The sequence below is a fragment of the Dipteris shenzhenensis genome, chromosome 26 (genome assembly GCF_047967505.1).
Source record: "Dipteris shenzhenensis isolate YYH24624 ecotype China chromosome 26, Dip_SZ_1.0, whole genome shotgun sequence".
Taxonomy (NCBI): Eukaryota; Viridiplantae; Streptophyta; class Polypodiopsida; order Gleicheniales; family Dipteridaceae; genus Dipteris; species Dipteris shenzhenensis.
This window is the reverse complement of record NC_141621.1, coordinates 44,531,069-44,547,909: the sequence shown is the minus strand read 5'-3', so window position 1 is coordinate 44,547,909 and position 16,841 is coordinate 44,531,069. Positions and strand designations below refer to the sequence as shown.

The window sequence follows — 16,841 nt, the reverse complement described above, 5'->3', positions numbered from 1 at the left end:
ACATGATTAATGGGGAAAGAATGATACGAAGCCCTTGCAACCCAAAATGCCAAGTAAGGCTCTTCTAGAAAGTTTATGGTTTCATTATAGTTTACATGATGTTCATGCATAGGCCCTCGAGCATCTAAAGTAGCTTATGCATTTGGTCACTGAATTGCTAGTGTAGGTTGTAGCCCCTCCTTGATAGTAGGGGATGATTTTATCATTAAGGAATGCTGCCCTTGATCTTCTTGAGCAAAATGAATGGCCATTTTGACTACAAGGGCCCTTGGAGTGCACAACGTGTGAACGGGCTCATAGGGGCTTATGTCTAATAGGTTGGTTGGGTTCTCACTAGTTTAATTGTAACCCATTTGCTCCTAGATCTTTAAAAATCAAAGCTCAACATGTATAACTCAAAATCAAGCATGGTTTGTCACAATAGATAGATATAATCCAAAGAAAATTGTATGCAATGAAAACAATTGTTTCACATTGTATGGAAACATAATGAATGATATATTTTAATATAAAATCATTGAATCAATCAATGCCTATGCCTTTGTATTTATTATGAGTACACAATGGAATATAATCCTCTATGTTTATAGGAATATCATTATTAGTCTCATGAATATCATGGACTCCAATTATCACCTCTTTGCTAGATGTTCTTTGCCCCTATGATACTTTCTTTACATCAGTAGGCATACTTGAGTTTTTTGCCATGAGATACACCTCCTATCATTGGAATCATCAACATTAAATCGTTCTTTCTTGGGTTTCCCCTTGAAATATCTATATTTGTGAACCTTTGACATGTGTGGGACATCATATGCAAAAAAGATGTTCCTAAACATATGGAACTTGCCTCAAACATACATGAACATATTATGCTGCTACTCACTTATCATGGATGAGCACTCCAATTTTTTTTGCTAGCGACCCACCTTGCGAGAAAGCCATTTCTAGTATTGTGGCATGCTTCCCCAAGTGATTTGTAAAGCTCATGCCAACACTATGTAGAGTTGGCTGCAGTGGCACAATAGAGCCAATACCTTTGCACATAGTTCGTACATCATATAAGAAATTCATTCAATCGTGTCAAATTGCACTGATGATGAACTTTTGGATTGGCAAATCTTGATGCTTGATTCCATGCCCCTGGAAGGGCAACCATAAGAACAAGATGTAGGTTTGTAACAAAACAAAACAAAGAGCCATAAGAAGTCTTGGTTTATAACAAACTCTCTATCTCTAACTATTTCACAAAGAAGGAAGATAACATGGTCCCGTAGGGCCATTGCAAAAGGAAGCGGAGTGAACTAGATGGAATATAAGCTCTCTTTTGGAGCAATTCTGCAACAAATAGCTGCCCTCGATAGAGAATTTGCCCAAACAATACCGGATTTAAAGTTGCAAGGAAGGTTTAGGTTATAGATGAGAATCTACAAACAGTATGTGGATTGATAAAGGAAGAATGCGTATTGTAGGATGTGGATATTGTAATGAGCTCATTAAATTTCCTAGATAGACATGCGATGTTTGAACTCTGGAATTTGTACATTGTGAATAGAGTGTTCCTTATAGTAAATACGGTGGCAAAATTAGTATGGCCTTGCATAAGAGTAATTGAGATACCACTTAAATGCTTTAATGCTAAAAATTTAATTGACCCCCTTAAAATATAAATGACTCCCTTCCTTCGTCAACTATGAATACATCTATACTTCTGTACTTCTATACTTAACGTTGTTCTCTACGTTAACAAAACAAAAGGCTGGCCTTGCCAACAGGCTCCCACGTCACGCACCCACCTCTCCAATGGTAATCATAGTGTTAGCTTCCAATCATTGTATAATAGGCAACTAGTACTCACGTGTGGGAATATATGTGAAGGTCATTCAAAAGGGATGCAAAGCGTGTGAAATCATTTGGGTTGGTCTCCAATGGCGATGTCGCACCAGCCTACTCTCTCGTCGTCCATCTCCATCTCCATCTGGGGTAGTGCTTGCCGCCCTCGGTTCTCCATCCTGTCTTCCCTCTCATCTCCACATTTGTTGCCCCGTAAGTACAAGTAATTTTCCATCTTTTCTCGATTTTTCCAGCTCCCAATTCATATTAACATCCCCTTTTGCTTCTGCCAGGTAGCAACGACAGACCATTGAAGCTTATAGTTTTCGCTCGGAAGAGGTCCGGTTTTGCCGAGCTTCTTTTCAATAAAAGGTTCGCGGTTCCACCCGTTAAGCTGATGTTTGAAATCAGGGAATGCACACGTGTTTTTCAATCCGTTGATGATGGATGCATTCCCATTGTATACAGACTCGCTGAGAAGGAGAAGCGACGACGGCCCCCATTGCGGCCTGGAAGAATCTCGCCTACACGTCCTGTACCTGATCATATCCCAAGGCCACCGTATGTCGGTTCCCCCCGACATTCTGAGTTCTCGAATGAACCACAAATACAAGATAGTGCAGGCATAGCTTCCATGATAGCTTCAGGTCGTCTCGCTGCTGAAGTCCTCAATCAGGCTGGGACCTTGGTCAAGGTGGGTGCGTGATGCAATCACAGCAATGATGGAGTTTTTATGTAGAAGTTTATTGAAGCGCAAGTAATAGCTCACAATTTAGATTTTTCAACCACTATCTTTATTTTGTTTGGCCTTGGCGTTCACCAAATGAGCTACTACATACAACTGAAGGATCCCCTCAGGAAGGGGGCTGCATACATCATCTGGTTCCTCAATGGGAGGCTGGGTCTGACTGTAGAGGCATGAGTTTGCTGCTCATGGCTATGGCTGATGGCTGAGAAGTTCTGCCACATAGGCACTGGAATGGAGAGGTTATGGTGGCTAAAGGGTCTGCTAGGGGGTGCTGACAGCTACTTAGTCTGTTGGCGGAAATGCTGCACAAGGTGATGCTGGAGGTGGCCTCCTTTTACAGCCCTGAAGGAACCTGTAACGGCTTTTTGACAGATTGTTCTGTGACTGTCATTCATAGACTGGTCTGTAATTGCCATTTCATAGACCATTTTTACAGACAGAATGAGTCTGGTTTATTAGTTTATAGACCGAGATCTTAGCCTGTAAAAACTTTGCTTGTCATCTTGCATCTCTCTCACAAATTTTGTATTTGAGAAACTGGTATATTTCCCAATCACTTTTTTAGCATGTGTGACCTCCTGGAGGCCTTCTGTGGTTGTTCAGGGGGTTCTATAACATCAGAATCCTTCATGCGATCCAGCAAGTTTCTTTTAAGGAGAAGCAGGGGGAGACTTCAAGCACTTTTTGCTTTCCTTTTGCCTTTATCCACCGCTATTTAAGCTCAGAATAGTGATTCTCTTACCTGTTTGATTTGCTACCTAAGACTTCAACATCTGAAAATTGTACAAGGCATTTGAGTTGAGTGCCATCACGTAGGCCCAAGTTTTTTCGGAGTAATCATCAATGAATGTGATGAAGTAGATAGCTCCACCTATCGATCTAGTCTGAAAGGGTCGTACAATGTCTGTGTGCGCCAGTTCCAAGCTATCTTTTCCTTTGTGTGCTTGTCCTTTTTGATGTATTGGAACGAGCGTGGCAAAACTTTGTTGCTCTATCAAACAGCCCATAAACCATCTGTTACTTATGCAGCTTTGCCAAGCAACCTCAAGTGATCATACCTCTATGCCATAAAAAAGTCTTCTCATCCTCAATATACGTACTGACATTTATTGTTGGGATATTAGTGTCTCCAACTCAACCCCAAGATTTCAGCAAGGCAAGATATGAAACTTTCCATTAATCTCAGCTTTATTTTCACAATCTTTTTCTCAAAATCTGGTTAGATGTCTTATCCTTCTTATTCTCCCTAAAGGGAGAGTTAAAAAACTAAGCGCTTCATCACAATGAACGCATAACCCTTCATGTTTATACTTCTTGCATAGCACTGGTTCCCACCATTTCATGGGCATTCTTGGAACCGTTTCTCCGTGTCTATGCACTATGATTTTGAAAGGTTGAAGCGTGTTGCTTCTTCCTACCCAAAGATCAACCTTGGTGCTTTACTAGCAGCAGGTTGTTTGCCCCCTCAGGTTATTTAGTTTCTCATGCTATGCATAATGTATTTCTGCCATGAGCATTGCTCTTCGGGATTTTTTCAAACTTAATAGGAGTCTTTTTATTGATTCCACATTGCGTATGACTCTTTTGGTTCCTAAAAGAACATAGAGTTGAATCCGCAAAAGAGAAGGGTCCAAGAAAATTTTGTGCCCAACTAGAACTTAAAAAAGGGGGCATTTTATTGGAGAAAGCGCGGAGGCTAAAAATCACTCAACTCTAACTTCACCTTTGCAAATTACATTAGGTCAGGTTAGAATGCATAAAAGCAGAAGATTGCAATCGAGAAAGTTTTAGATACTAAATCTGGAAAATGATGTAGCTTTGAACATCTCCTAAATTTTGCAAACATCCATAATTAGAAGTATTTGTAGCCTACCAAGGTCTCTTAATGAAGATCAATTGAGAACGTATTAGATACTAAATCTGGAAAATGATGTAGCTTTGAACATCTCTTAAATTTTGCAAACATCCATAATTAGTTTAGAAGTATTTGTAGCCTACCAAGGTCTCTTAAAGAAAATCATCAGATCTAGATGTGAAACATTTCCCATTAGCAAATCACAATTTCAAGACGACACTCCTAGATGTTCCAACATCAAAGAACCGTGAATGATTTTCAATTCAGGACGCTAGGTCTGCAAGGGGTTGTTTTTTGGAAGGGTAGCTCATACTGGGACAGATGGAATTGAGAATGAAGGACGGAGGGAGGTATGAAGAAGAACGGAGGAAGTTAGGAACAAAGTCACAATTCTTTCTTCAAGGAGACAACCACCAAGATGCCTCTAAATGGCCTTAGATTTGTCTTATTAACTTTAATGTTTTCCCCAACACACCAAGTCTCACCCCCAAGGCCTTGGATAGACAGTCCCTTGCCCCTAGCCACACCTAGCTAGGTGCATGGTGCCTCCCCTGTAGAAGCTCATGATGTTGAATACTATAATTTCCACAAGGGAAGATGTCCGAAAGTCGTGTGTAAGGCCAAACCGTGTGAAGATATGTCATCGTTTGGAAGATGGCATCAATTTGGACTGGTGTCTTGGCGAATTCTGTCTGTACGATTTGATGAGGGATTGAGGGTTTACTCCAAGTCATCTTGGATCCCATAATCCTTGTAGCCTCTTGAATTGCCGCCAACCAATTGCAGATAGGTCACTCCAGAAGGGTGCTGCATATGTGGCTATTGGCCTCACAAGTGTGTCAAATAGCCACCCCTTTGTCAAGGGGTCTTGGAAGTGTGCTTGAAAGCACTATCTCTCTAGTCGAGCTAGAGCTCCATACCGTCATGTGAGTCGTCCCATGGGTGCATGGGTCATTGTGCAATTGGCCTCGTGAAGACACCCCCTAGATAAGTGTATGATTGTAAGATCTCCTCTGGGCCCTGGCTCCCCTCTGTAATTCAAGCTGGGTCAATGAAGTATTGCCCTTGAGGTGTTGAAAATTATAACCTTGGTCTTGCCAATCTCTTTTTGCAAAACACCTCTAGAGCCTCTAGATGTCTCTGTAAGCCTGTTGTTGAAGAGGGTAAGAGGACTACGTCATTTGCGTACATTAATATTTGTATCATTGAATTGGTAAAGCGATGATTCCTCACCTCTTAGGTGGTCAATGATCTCATCAATGTAGAGCCCAAGTAGTGTTGGTGGGAGGGGGAATCCCTTCTTCACTTTGGTTGTGCTCCCAATCCAATCTGATGGGCGTCTAGGGGCATGTACTCTTTCTGTGACTTACTCATACAAACTCATCATGCCCATATATGTCTCTTGGGATCTGCATCTCCTGAAGTCATCAAATCGTGCGGGGTTGTGGGACTGTTTCAAAGGCCTTCCAAAAGTCTACAAAGCAAGCATAGAGTTTGTGGGACCTTGATCTCATTTCCTCGATGACGGTCCGTAAGGTGAAGATACGGTCAAGAGTGGAATGTTGTCTCCTGAAATCCAACCTGTCCTAAAGCCCGTTGTCTTTGTGCAGGAGCTGATGTCTCTGTCTAGTACCGATCCATAAATCTTGGCCAATGTGTGACCACTCATGAGAGTACGGTAGCTCCCAAGATCCCTTGCTTTGTGTATCAGCACAATGGTAGTGGTACTCCCAAGGAGGGGGGAGCCATGACACATAGCATACTTAAACATTTGCGCTAAGATTGGGGCCAAGTCCTCTTGTCCATGTGCAAAGTGCTTAGTCCACATTCCTGTGTCCTGGACTCGACCGTGTTGTGGAGCCGACACAATGCAGCTCGTGCATTCTGCGTGGTGAACAAAATGGATGTGGTTGGCTTGGGTGATGGAGTTTATGGTTTTTAATCTTATGAGTGACTATTGTGAGATTGAAACTCACTATGTTGTGTTTTTTGAGGATGAGTTTGGGAATGTTCTTGGATTCATCTATGTATATGTATATATATGGGTTGGGAGGACAAGTCAGGTGGTGTATGGATTAGGACGTCAGAGAGTGATGTCCGTATGTGTGCCAGACACCTAGATTTGTGATGGGGATAGGTGGCTTCCCTTCAAAGAGAATCCCCCATGCAATAGTGTGGTCCTCTCCACGAAAGGATCGGATCACTTCATCCTATGTGAAAGGAAAAGCCTCTTGCGGTGTGTCATGTGCCGTGAGATCTGCTGTGCTCCAGGTATTGTCAAGTGCCCAAAAGCCTGTTCACGTTGTGTGGATAAAATTGTAAATATGTTTTTCACTTGTTGCATGCTGATGGGTAGGTGCATAGCTATGTACATAGCTAGTGGGTGGTGGCTTTGAGTTATGGACACTCTGATAAAAACTCTATATTGATGTAGATATCTTCTTGAGATTGTAGATGCTTTTAGAGGGACTCTCGGGATACGATGATAGAGCAGTGTGGGTGCATCAAGCACTACAGAGCATTTGGTGTGGGATGACATGTCTTTCATTGTTGTCCTGTGTTATGTTTATCTTGCCATGAGTGGTTCCCGATTTGTAAGACAGGTGAGCATTCATACCAGGGCTTGTGGGCTTCATGACTGTGGGGTCATATGTGGTAATCAAGCACTAAATGTTTTGATTGAAGGTTGTGTATAAGGGTGTGCTTAAAAGCCTAAGGTTGAGGATTAATAGACCAACGGTTTAAGAAAACCTTTGAGAGGAGTAAAAAGCATGGGATGACGTGGCTTTTTTTTGAAGTAAGGTAATCCATGCATGCAAGGGTGGGCTACGTGATGACGGGCTGGATCTTCTGGAGCATGAAGGTGGCAAAGACACGTGAACATGGCGGCTACTGGGGAATTCCAATGATGAGGAGAGAGAAGAGGGACGGGGGAAGATGGGAGAAGGGAGGTCATGGGACGAGAGGTGGTGAGTTGCTAGTTGGTCGTATTCCACCAAATGAGCATGAACTGTGGCTTTAGAAAAGAGTTATGGAGTGTTGAGGCTTGTGGGCAATAGAGAGGGTAAGCTTGAAAACGATAGGCTGAAGGAGCTTGGTCGGGAGAGATCGTCTGTTCCATGGAGATGCAGAGCTTCTTGTTTTGGGCTGTGGCGTGGCCACTATGCAGTGGGAGCTTTGCAAGAGCCGGATGCTACATGAGCAAGAGAAGTCGGGTGCTGACTATGATCACGTGACAAGATACAAATTTTTGCTCTAGTGGGGTGTTGATGAACAGGAGGTGGCGTCGCTACTATGCATGTTCATGAGCTCTGTGAGCAGGAGAGAAGCTGTGAGGCAGCTATCATCACGTAGATATATAGGCGCCATGAGTCCGAGTACATGGAATAGTTTATGCTTGCATAGTTTGGTGCAAGAGGCCGCAACCGGGGTGTGGGGTGATCAAAGAACTAGCATGAAGGTCTTGGGAACATGCGCGGAACAGCTGCAGCCCTTATTCTTGTGGTCACGCTATAGCCAGTAGTTCGCAAACGGGAGAAAAGCCAGGAAGAAGCTGTCTAGTAGTTCATGGGTGATCTTAGGAGAAGCTTGATGATGTTCTTCTAGATAGAGGGAGCTCATGGATGATAATAGAATCTTGTGAAGAAGCTCGTGGCGATGACAGTAACCTAATTGGAGCAATGGACCTTGGCGGCTGTCTGCATAATGTTTGGATCTTGCTTGCATCCTAAGCATGGATGTAGTTGTGGAGAATGCTTGTATAGTTGGTTTCTAAAAGGTGTAACAGTAGCACTTGGAGATCAAAGAATTGGCGTGAAGACCATTGAGAACATGTATGAAGGGCTTGCACATCCTATGATTTTGTGATCATGCTACTGGAAGCTGGTGCACTTACTTGATGTTGATGGGACAATGGCTTTTGGTTTCATGATCATGATGACGATTAAAAGAAGCTCTCTTGTGGGATGTGGGTTCATAGCATGTATGGATGTTTATACCTTGAGTTGTCAGGAAGTGATGGCAGTTATGTAGTTTTGAAGTTGTCATTTTCTTGGGATTTATGTTTCATGGGTCTTCTATGTATTTTCTGAGCTTGATCCCAGTTAGTAGGAGAGCTTGTCTTGAGCTGTATAGTCCATTGGGTTTTTTTAGGTTGTTTGGCTTCCGGAGGAAATGTGGCCAGAGTTTGAGTTGTATATAGAGGTATGCAGAGACAAGGATATTGAATGAATGCCTTTTACCTTTTGATGGTGTTGCTCACTTGCTTTAAATGTGGATGAGGGTGGTTGTGAGGCGGATTAGGCTCTACTGCTTTTGTCCATCCACGTTTTGGTGCCTCCACGGAGGAGTTCACTTCAGTTTACAAGACTAAAAGAGCAGATGTTCTGAGCTGTGTTGCAAGCAATGGGGAGGAATCCACACATGAGAGTGATACAGTGTGAGTGGTGTGGAGGGTGTGGTCATAGGAAGGACAGATGCATTGAAGTCCAGCTATGTGTGATCCGACTCTATGCCAGAGTGCAAAGAGCTCTAAAAGTGCTTGCCCGTAGGAAAAAGAATGCTCTTCGGATGCAGAGTGAGCTTCTTGAGTAGTGTGTTTGCTTTGTTGCTTTCCAGTTTTGTTGTGGTCGATATAGGCCAGGGTGTGGCAGTTGTAGGATTGTGAGGATGGCACAGGACTTCCCAAAGTACTGGGGTATGCCGTATGAGAATGCAGTAAGGTTCCTGGAAAAGATGGAATTTACAGCACTTATGAAAGATAGGGCAACACCTGAGATTTTGTTTCAGATCATGAATTATTGCTTGTAGGGAGATGCAAAAGCATGGCTGCAGACTCAAGTTTCTACCTTCAGGACTGCTCATCCTCAGCAGCAAGAGTATATAGTAGCCTTCCTTGCACGGTTTGCACAAGCTAGGAGCCCTAATGAAGTTTGGAAAGAGTTGTGCAAAGAGAGGCAGGAGGAAGAGCAAGATGTGAATGAGTATCTAATTCAGTTTGCCAGATTATGGAGTTTATGGTGTGAAGCTCTTGTTCCAGAGGTACCGCCTCAGATGATCAAGCGTGATTGCTTCATAGCTAGCCTGAAGCCTACACTCAGATTGAAAGTGGAGCTGAAGAATCTAGATCGTTTTGAGGATGCTGTCAGAGTGGCCAGGGAAAAGGATTGGAAAGTCCAGAGACTGAGGCAGCTTGGCATGCAAGAGGAGCCTAAGAATCTGACTGGAAGTCCAGAAGTAATAAAGGTTTATGCAGAGAGGGAGCCGGTGTCTGTTCCTATGCAGGATGATTCCCTGAAGAAGGACTTGCATGATGCTGTAGAGCTTATGAAGTCACTCAGCCTGAATTGGATGGAAATTGCAGGAAGAGGAAGAGGAAGAGGTGTGCAAAATAACATCAGAGATGCACAGGCTGGGAGTGAAGGAAATTCAGCTGGAATAGGTAGAGGACGGGGATACATGAGCAATGTGAAGTGCTGGAACTGTGGAGAGTGGGGACATATCAGCCCTCACTGTGATAAACCAACAAGAGTAGGTGGAGAAGTTTATCCTGTAATGCAAAAGACAAATGACAGGTCAGGAGACTTTAATGCAGAAGTGAAGGATCTGAATCAGCCCTCTACCAGTGGAGTCAAATGGGAAGATAAAGGAAAAGGGAAGGCAATCAGCCTGATTAGGGTGGAGACTATTTCGGAGATCATGCCGGTGGCAAAGAGAACAAGGAGTGCAACAAAAGAGAATGGACCCTCTGCAAAAAAAGGAAAGCATGTGGAGTTTGATCTCAGTCCTCAGTCTCCCAAAAAGAAGAGTCGGAGGCCCAGGAAACATTATAAAACTTTAGATTTGCAGATTGGTCAAGGCTAGGAGGAATACACACAAATGAATGATTTGAAGGGGAGGACAATCAATATAACTTTTGCACAGTTACTTAGTTGTGCCCAAAGCTTAAGAGAGAATGGAAAAAGTGGCTAATCCCAGGAAAAGTAATGAGCAGGAACCTACAAGAGGAGAGATGGAGATGATGTTGGTAGAAGATCTTCCAGATTTATGCCCTGCAGTGGATGCATGGTGTCGAGGTATGAGTGTTGGAGAGGCATATGTTGATGGCGGTGTACAGATAAGTGTCATGACTCAGGCATGTATGGAGAGTTTGGGGCTAAAATTGAATGCACATTCAGATTTTAGGCTCCGATTGGCAAACCATGCAAAGGTAAAGTGTCTGAGTATATGCACGGGAGTAGTAGTGGATGCTTTTGGAGTATCATGTTGCATTAATTGCCACATTATGCTTGTTGGTTTGGGAGCATACCCGCTGATTTTGGGCAGACCTTGGCTCAGACAGGTGGGAGCAATACAAAACCGGAAGATGGGTACAATTACAGTGCATAATAAGAAGGGAAAGGTCAAGAAATTTGATATGAGTAGCAGACGGGAAATAGAAGAAGAATCAGAAGAAACAAGCATGGAAGAGGAGTCAAACAGTGAGACGGAAGAAGAAAGTACTACATTTGAGGAGGAGGGGCAAGTATCATCTCTGTTAAAAGAGTCTGATGCATATGAATTGCAGGTAGCAGAGATACAAGAAGCTAAGGAGGAGAGTAAGCTTGAAGACATGGATAACTTGATGCAACCTTCACCTTCCTAGACAGAGAGAGAAGAGATATTGCTGTCCATGTTGAATTTTAGTTTGGAAGAAGTGGAGGAGGAGGAGTATATGAAGGTCATTCATCAGTATCCAAAGCTCTCACATGAAGAGATCAGGGGTTTCAGATGTGAGCCAATGCACATTGAGCTAAAAGAAGGCAGTAGACTTGTTTTTCAGAAGTTGAGGAGGACACACAGAGAGCTTTTGCCTGTGCTGAGAGAGGAGTTAAATAAGTTGCTCAAGGCTGGGCTGATACATCCAGTGGAGCATTCAGATTGGGGTAGTCCAGTGGTAATCATTCCCAAGCACAGAGGAGGATGGAGAGTATGCATTGATTGCAAACGTCTTAATGCGGTAACAAAAAGCAACCATTATCCGCTTCCTTTTATTGATGATATATTGGATAGTGTGGTAGGGTATGAAAAGTACAGTGTGTGTGATGGATATTCTAGATACTTTCAGATTTCAATTGTAGAGGAAGATCAAATCAAAACTACATTCATCACATCCGGGGGTTGCTTTTGTTACAGAGTAGTGCCAGTCAGGTGGTATGTTGGAGCTATAAAGAAATGAGTTTGGAAAGCGTGTTTTTGCTTCGATTTTTGAGTTGGAGAACTCGAACAGATGATGCATGGTTTGTTTTGTGTTGGATCCTTTGAATATGCCATTTGCACCATTGACCAAGCCATCGTCATTGATATTGAAGAATGGATCGGCATGGTATTAGGAGAATACTGATGAAGTGTTAGCCCCTTTCATTGATAAATTTGTGAGAGCATTTCTAGATGATATATGTGTGTACAGTTCCAAGAGAGAGCATGTATGGAGGTCGGATCAAGTGTTCCACAGAATGGATGAAGCAGGAGGACAATTCAATCCACGGAAGTGTCATTTGGGATGCTCCAAAGTGAAGTTATTGGGACATATAGTGTCTCAAAATGGCATTGAACCTGATCCAGAGAAGGTGAAAGCACTTATCTTACTTCCAGCTTCCTCTACATCTAAACAGTTGCAGACTTTTGTGCATAAAGTAAAGTATATGACAAGATTCATACATTTAGTCTCTCAGCTGTTGTATCCTTTGCAACAAGCTATGAAAGAAGAACCTCTACAATGGAGTGAGGATTGTGAAGCAGTGTTCCATAGAGTGAAGGAAGTGTTGGGAGAGATTGCTTGTGTGAAAGCTCCAGATTTCTCTCAGACCTTTTATGTGAACCCTTCATTTGGACCAGATGCTGTGGGAGCCATCTTATTGCAAAAAGGGGAGGAGTCCCGTTATATGAGGCTTGTGTATTATGCTAGGAGAGTTAAGACAGAAGTAGAGAGGAGATATACAGAGGCAGAGCTGATTCTGTCAAGCTTAGTGTATGCTTGCAAGAAGTTCAGGGCATATCTTATCTCGAAGCCATTTGTTGTTTTGACTTGCTACCCTTTATTGCCTTAGCTAGTTAATAATTCAACACTTTCTCGAAGCATGATGAAGTGGTTGGTTGAGCTACAAGAATATACTCTCATTTCTGGTGGAGAGCACTTCCAGAGCCACACTAGCAGATCTGTTAACATACAAAGAAGGTCCCAATTTTGTGAAAGAAGTGGAGAAGAAGATAGATAAAGAGGAGCATGCTATCATTTCAGGAGCATCTATCTTGAATTTTGATGGCTCATACAGAAAGAGTTTATACTAAGCTAAAGGAGGTTATGTGATTACTGATTCAGAGAGCAAGCTGATTCAGAAGGAGGGAGTTCATCTGGAAGCCGGAAGCAATAATGAGGTGGAGTATGCAGCATTATACGAGGGGTTATTGGCTGCACTAAAGCTGAAAATTCAGAAGATAATGATCAAAGGAGATTCTCTACTAGTAGTGAAGCAGGTCCTGGGATGTTGGCAAGCAAGAAACCCGAGGTTTTGAGAGGGTATCTAGCCAAAGTAAAAAGGCTGCTTCAATAATTTACAGGATGTGCGAAGGGAGGATAATCAAATGGCACATGAATTGGCTCAGGAGATGAGTGATCTAGATCTAGTGATAGTAAAGCTTGAAGATCCACTGTACAGAGGGAGAGAATTCCTGGCTCAGGTAGTGGATTTCTCACTTACTGGACATTTGTCTCACGAGCTTAAGAAGAGTTAGAAGTATCACTTCATACGGAAGAGTAGACAGTATATGATGATTGATGATGAGCTTTACATGAGAGGGGCTGATCAGATTTTGAGGAGAGTGCCTTGGAGAGAAAAGATATATTATATACTGTCATCTAGTCATGAAGGAGCTTGTGGAGGACACTATGCTTTTAAGATTACACTGCAGAAAATACTTCTGAAGGGTTACGTGTGGCTTTCAATATAGAAGGATGTGCAGTAGCAGCACTGGTGTAGATCCTGCCATGAATGTCAGAGGATGGGAAAAAGAATTCTTAAAATGGAGCCGAGAAATATTATGCTGGTTTATGATATTTTTGAGAGATGGGGTATAGATGCAGTTGGTCCTCTACCCAGAACTGTCAAAGGGAAGTATTATATGCTTACTGCAGTGGAGTACTTATCAAAATGGGCAGAGGTGAAGGCAGTAAAAAGAGTGGACAGCAAAGGGGTTGTTGATTTTGTATATGGACACATATGCTGCAGATTTGGCATTTCCTGGGAGTTGCTTTCAGATAATGGTCCAGGATTCAGAGGAGAAGTGACGGATTACTTGTGCAGTAATCTGAATATAAATCATAAGTACATCACCCCATATTACCCTCAGTGCAATGGGTTGAATGAGAATTTTAATGGAGATTTCAAATTGATGATGACTAAGATGATGGGAAGCCACACGAAAACTGGGATTTGGAGATGAATCGAGTTTTGTGGGCATACAGGGTAGCGGTGAAGTGTGCACAGCACTCGATTCTCTTTATTTCATTTGATATATGGGAAAGAAGCAATATTGCCACTGGATGTGGAAATACCAGCTTTGAAATTTTTGGTTGAAGAAGGATATGATCATGTAGACAGTTACAGGGAGAGATTATTGGCACTGCAGGTGATGCAGTTAGATAGGGATTTAGCTTCTGAGCATTATGTCGGAGTGCAAATGCGGAGGCAAGAGTTGGAAAATGCAAAAATTAAGAAAAAGGAAATCGAAGATGGAGACTTGGTTCTCAGATACAATAGCAAACTGGATAGTACATTTCATATTGCTTTTCGGACCAAGGGGGAAGGTCCATACAGAGTGGAGAAGAAATTTGAAAATGGAACTTATCAATTGACTGATTTAGATAGTAAGAAACATAAGAAGAGAGTCAATGGTGTCCGGTTGAAGAAATACTTTGCACGATTGATGGTAGCACTGAAAGAGGAGGATCATGAAGATAATGAGCTGTGGCAAAAGTGGTGGAAGTCAGTGCAAAGTGCAAAGGAAGAGAATCTGGATCTTTCATCTCTTTTTGGCTCACTGTTGGACATGAATGCCACAGTAGAAGAAAGGGATTGCTAGAGATGTGTGGATAAAATTGTAAATATGTTTTTCACTTGTTGCATGGTGATGGGTAGGTGCATAGCTATGTACATAGCTAGTGGGTGGTGGCTTTGAGTTATGGACACTTTGATAAAAACTCTATATTGATGTAGAGATCTTATTGAGATTGTAGATGCTTATTGATTGTGGTGATCAGCTGTTCAACTACATCGTTTTATCTTACGCGGGTGCAGAAGCCCCAACAGCTAATCTTATGATTTTTGATCTTTAGAACAACAAAATTTCTAAATTTGTATGATTGGACTTATTCTAGTCTTACAAAGGTATATTTTTCTATCACCTTAGCGGACATGCAAATTCTTTGAATTTTCGTCCAAGTGGTGATCAGCTGTTCAACTACATCGTTTTATCTTACGCGGGTGCAGAAGCCCCAACAGCTAATCTTATGATTTTTGATCTTTAGAACAACAAAATTTCTAAATTTGTATGATTGGACTTATTCTAGTCTTACAAAGGTATATTTTTCTATCACCTTAGCGGACATGCAAATTCTTTGGATTTTCGTCCAAGTGGTGATCAGCTGTTCAACTACATCGTTTTATCTTACGCGGGTGCAGAAGCCCCAACAGCTAATCTTATGATTTTTAATCTTTAGAACAACAAAATTTCTAAATTTGTATGATTGGACTTATTCTAGTCTTACAAAGGTATATTTTTCTATCACCTTAGCGGACATGCAAATTCTTTGAGTTTTCGTCCAAGTGGTGATCAGCTGTTCAACTACATCGTTTTATCTTACGCGGGGTGCAGAAGCCCCAACAGCTAATCTTATGATTTTTGATCTTTAGAACAACAAAATTTCTAAATTTGTATGATTGGACTTATTCTAGTCTTACAAAGGTATATTTTTCTATCACCTTAGCGGACATGCAAATTCTTTGAATTTTCGTCCAAGTGGTGATCAGCTGTTCAACTACATCGTTTTATCTTACGCGGGTGCAGAAGCCCCAACAGCTAATCTTATGATTTTTGATCTTTAGAACAACAAAATTTCTAAATTTGTATGATTGGACTTATTCTAGTCTTACAAAGGTATATTTTTCTATCACCTTAGCGGACATGCAAATTCTTTGAATTTTCGTCCAAGTGGTGATCAGCTGTTCAACTACATCGTTTTATCTTACGCGGGTGCAGAAGCCCCAACAGCTAATCTTATGATTTTTGATCTTTAGAACAACAAAATTTCTAAATTTGTATGATTGGACTTATTCTAGTCTTACAAAGGTATATATTGTAGATGCTTTTAGAGGGACTCTCGGGATATGATGATAGAGCAGTGTGGGTGCATGAGGCACTACAGAGCATTTGGTGTGGGATGACATGTCTTTCATTGTTGTCCTGTGTTATGTTTATCTTGCCATGAGGGGTTCCCGATTTGTAAGACAGGTGAGCATTCATATCATGGGTTGTGGGCTTCATGAATGTGGGGTCATATGTGGTAATCAAGCACTAAATGTTTTGCTTGAAGGTTGTGTATAAGGGTGTGCTTAAAAGCCTAAGGTTGAGGATTAATAGACCAAAGGTTTAAGAAAACCTTTGAGAGGAGTAAAAAGCATGGGATGACGTGGCTTTTTTTTGAAGTAAGGTAATCCATGCATGCAAGGGTGGGCTACGTGATGATGGGCCGGATCTTCTTGAGCATGAAGGTGGCAAAGACACGTGAACATGGCGGCTACTGGGGAGTTCCAGTGATGAGGAGAGAGAAGAGGGACGGGGGATGATGGGAGAAGGGAGGTCATGGGACGAGAGGTGGTGAGTTGCGAGTTGGTTATATTCCACCAAATGGGCATGAACTGTGGCTTTAGAAAAGAGCTATGGAGTGTTGAGGCTTGTGGGCAACAGAGAGGGTAAGCTTGAAAATGATAGGCTGAAGGAGCTTGGTCGGGAGAGGTCGTCTGTTCCATGGAGATGCAGAGCTTCTTGTTTTGGGCTGTGGTGTGGCTACTGTGCAGTGGGAAAGCTTTGCAAGAGCCGGATGCTACATGAACAAGAGAAGTCGGGTGCTGACTATGATCACGTGATAGGATACGAACTGTTGCTCTGGTCCGGAGTTGATGGACAGGAGGTGGCGTCGCTACTATGCATGTTCATGAGCTCCGTGAGCAGGAGAGAAGCTGCGAAGCAGCTATCATCACGCAGATATACAGGCGCCATCAGTCCGAGTGCATGGAATAGTTTATGCTTGCATAGTTTGGTGCAAGAGGCCGCAACCAGGGTGTGGGGCGATCAAAGAACTAGCATGAA

General features: G+C 42.4%; 1 protein-coding gene across 1 annotated transcript in view; it reads left to right on the top strand.

Annotated features, from left to right (window-relative positions):
* The first annotated feature begins 1,881 nt into the window (after window positions 1-1,881).
* LOC147885140 (methionine aminopeptidase 1D, chloroplastic/mitochondrial-like) overlaps window positions 1,882-16,841 on the top strand; it is a 104,431-nt gene continuing 89,471 nt past the window's right edge. The window contains exons 1-3 of the mRNA XM_087397624.1: window positions 1,882-2,046; window positions 2,127-2,205; window positions 2,302-2,527. Coding sequence (XP_087253750.1) covers window positions 1,929-2,046; window positions 2,127-2,205; window positions 2,302-2,527 — 423 coding nt within the window. The 5' untranslated portion in view covers window positions 1,882-1,928. The remainder of the gene's footprint in view (window positions 2,047-2,126; window positions 2,206-2,301; window positions 2,528-16,841) is intronic.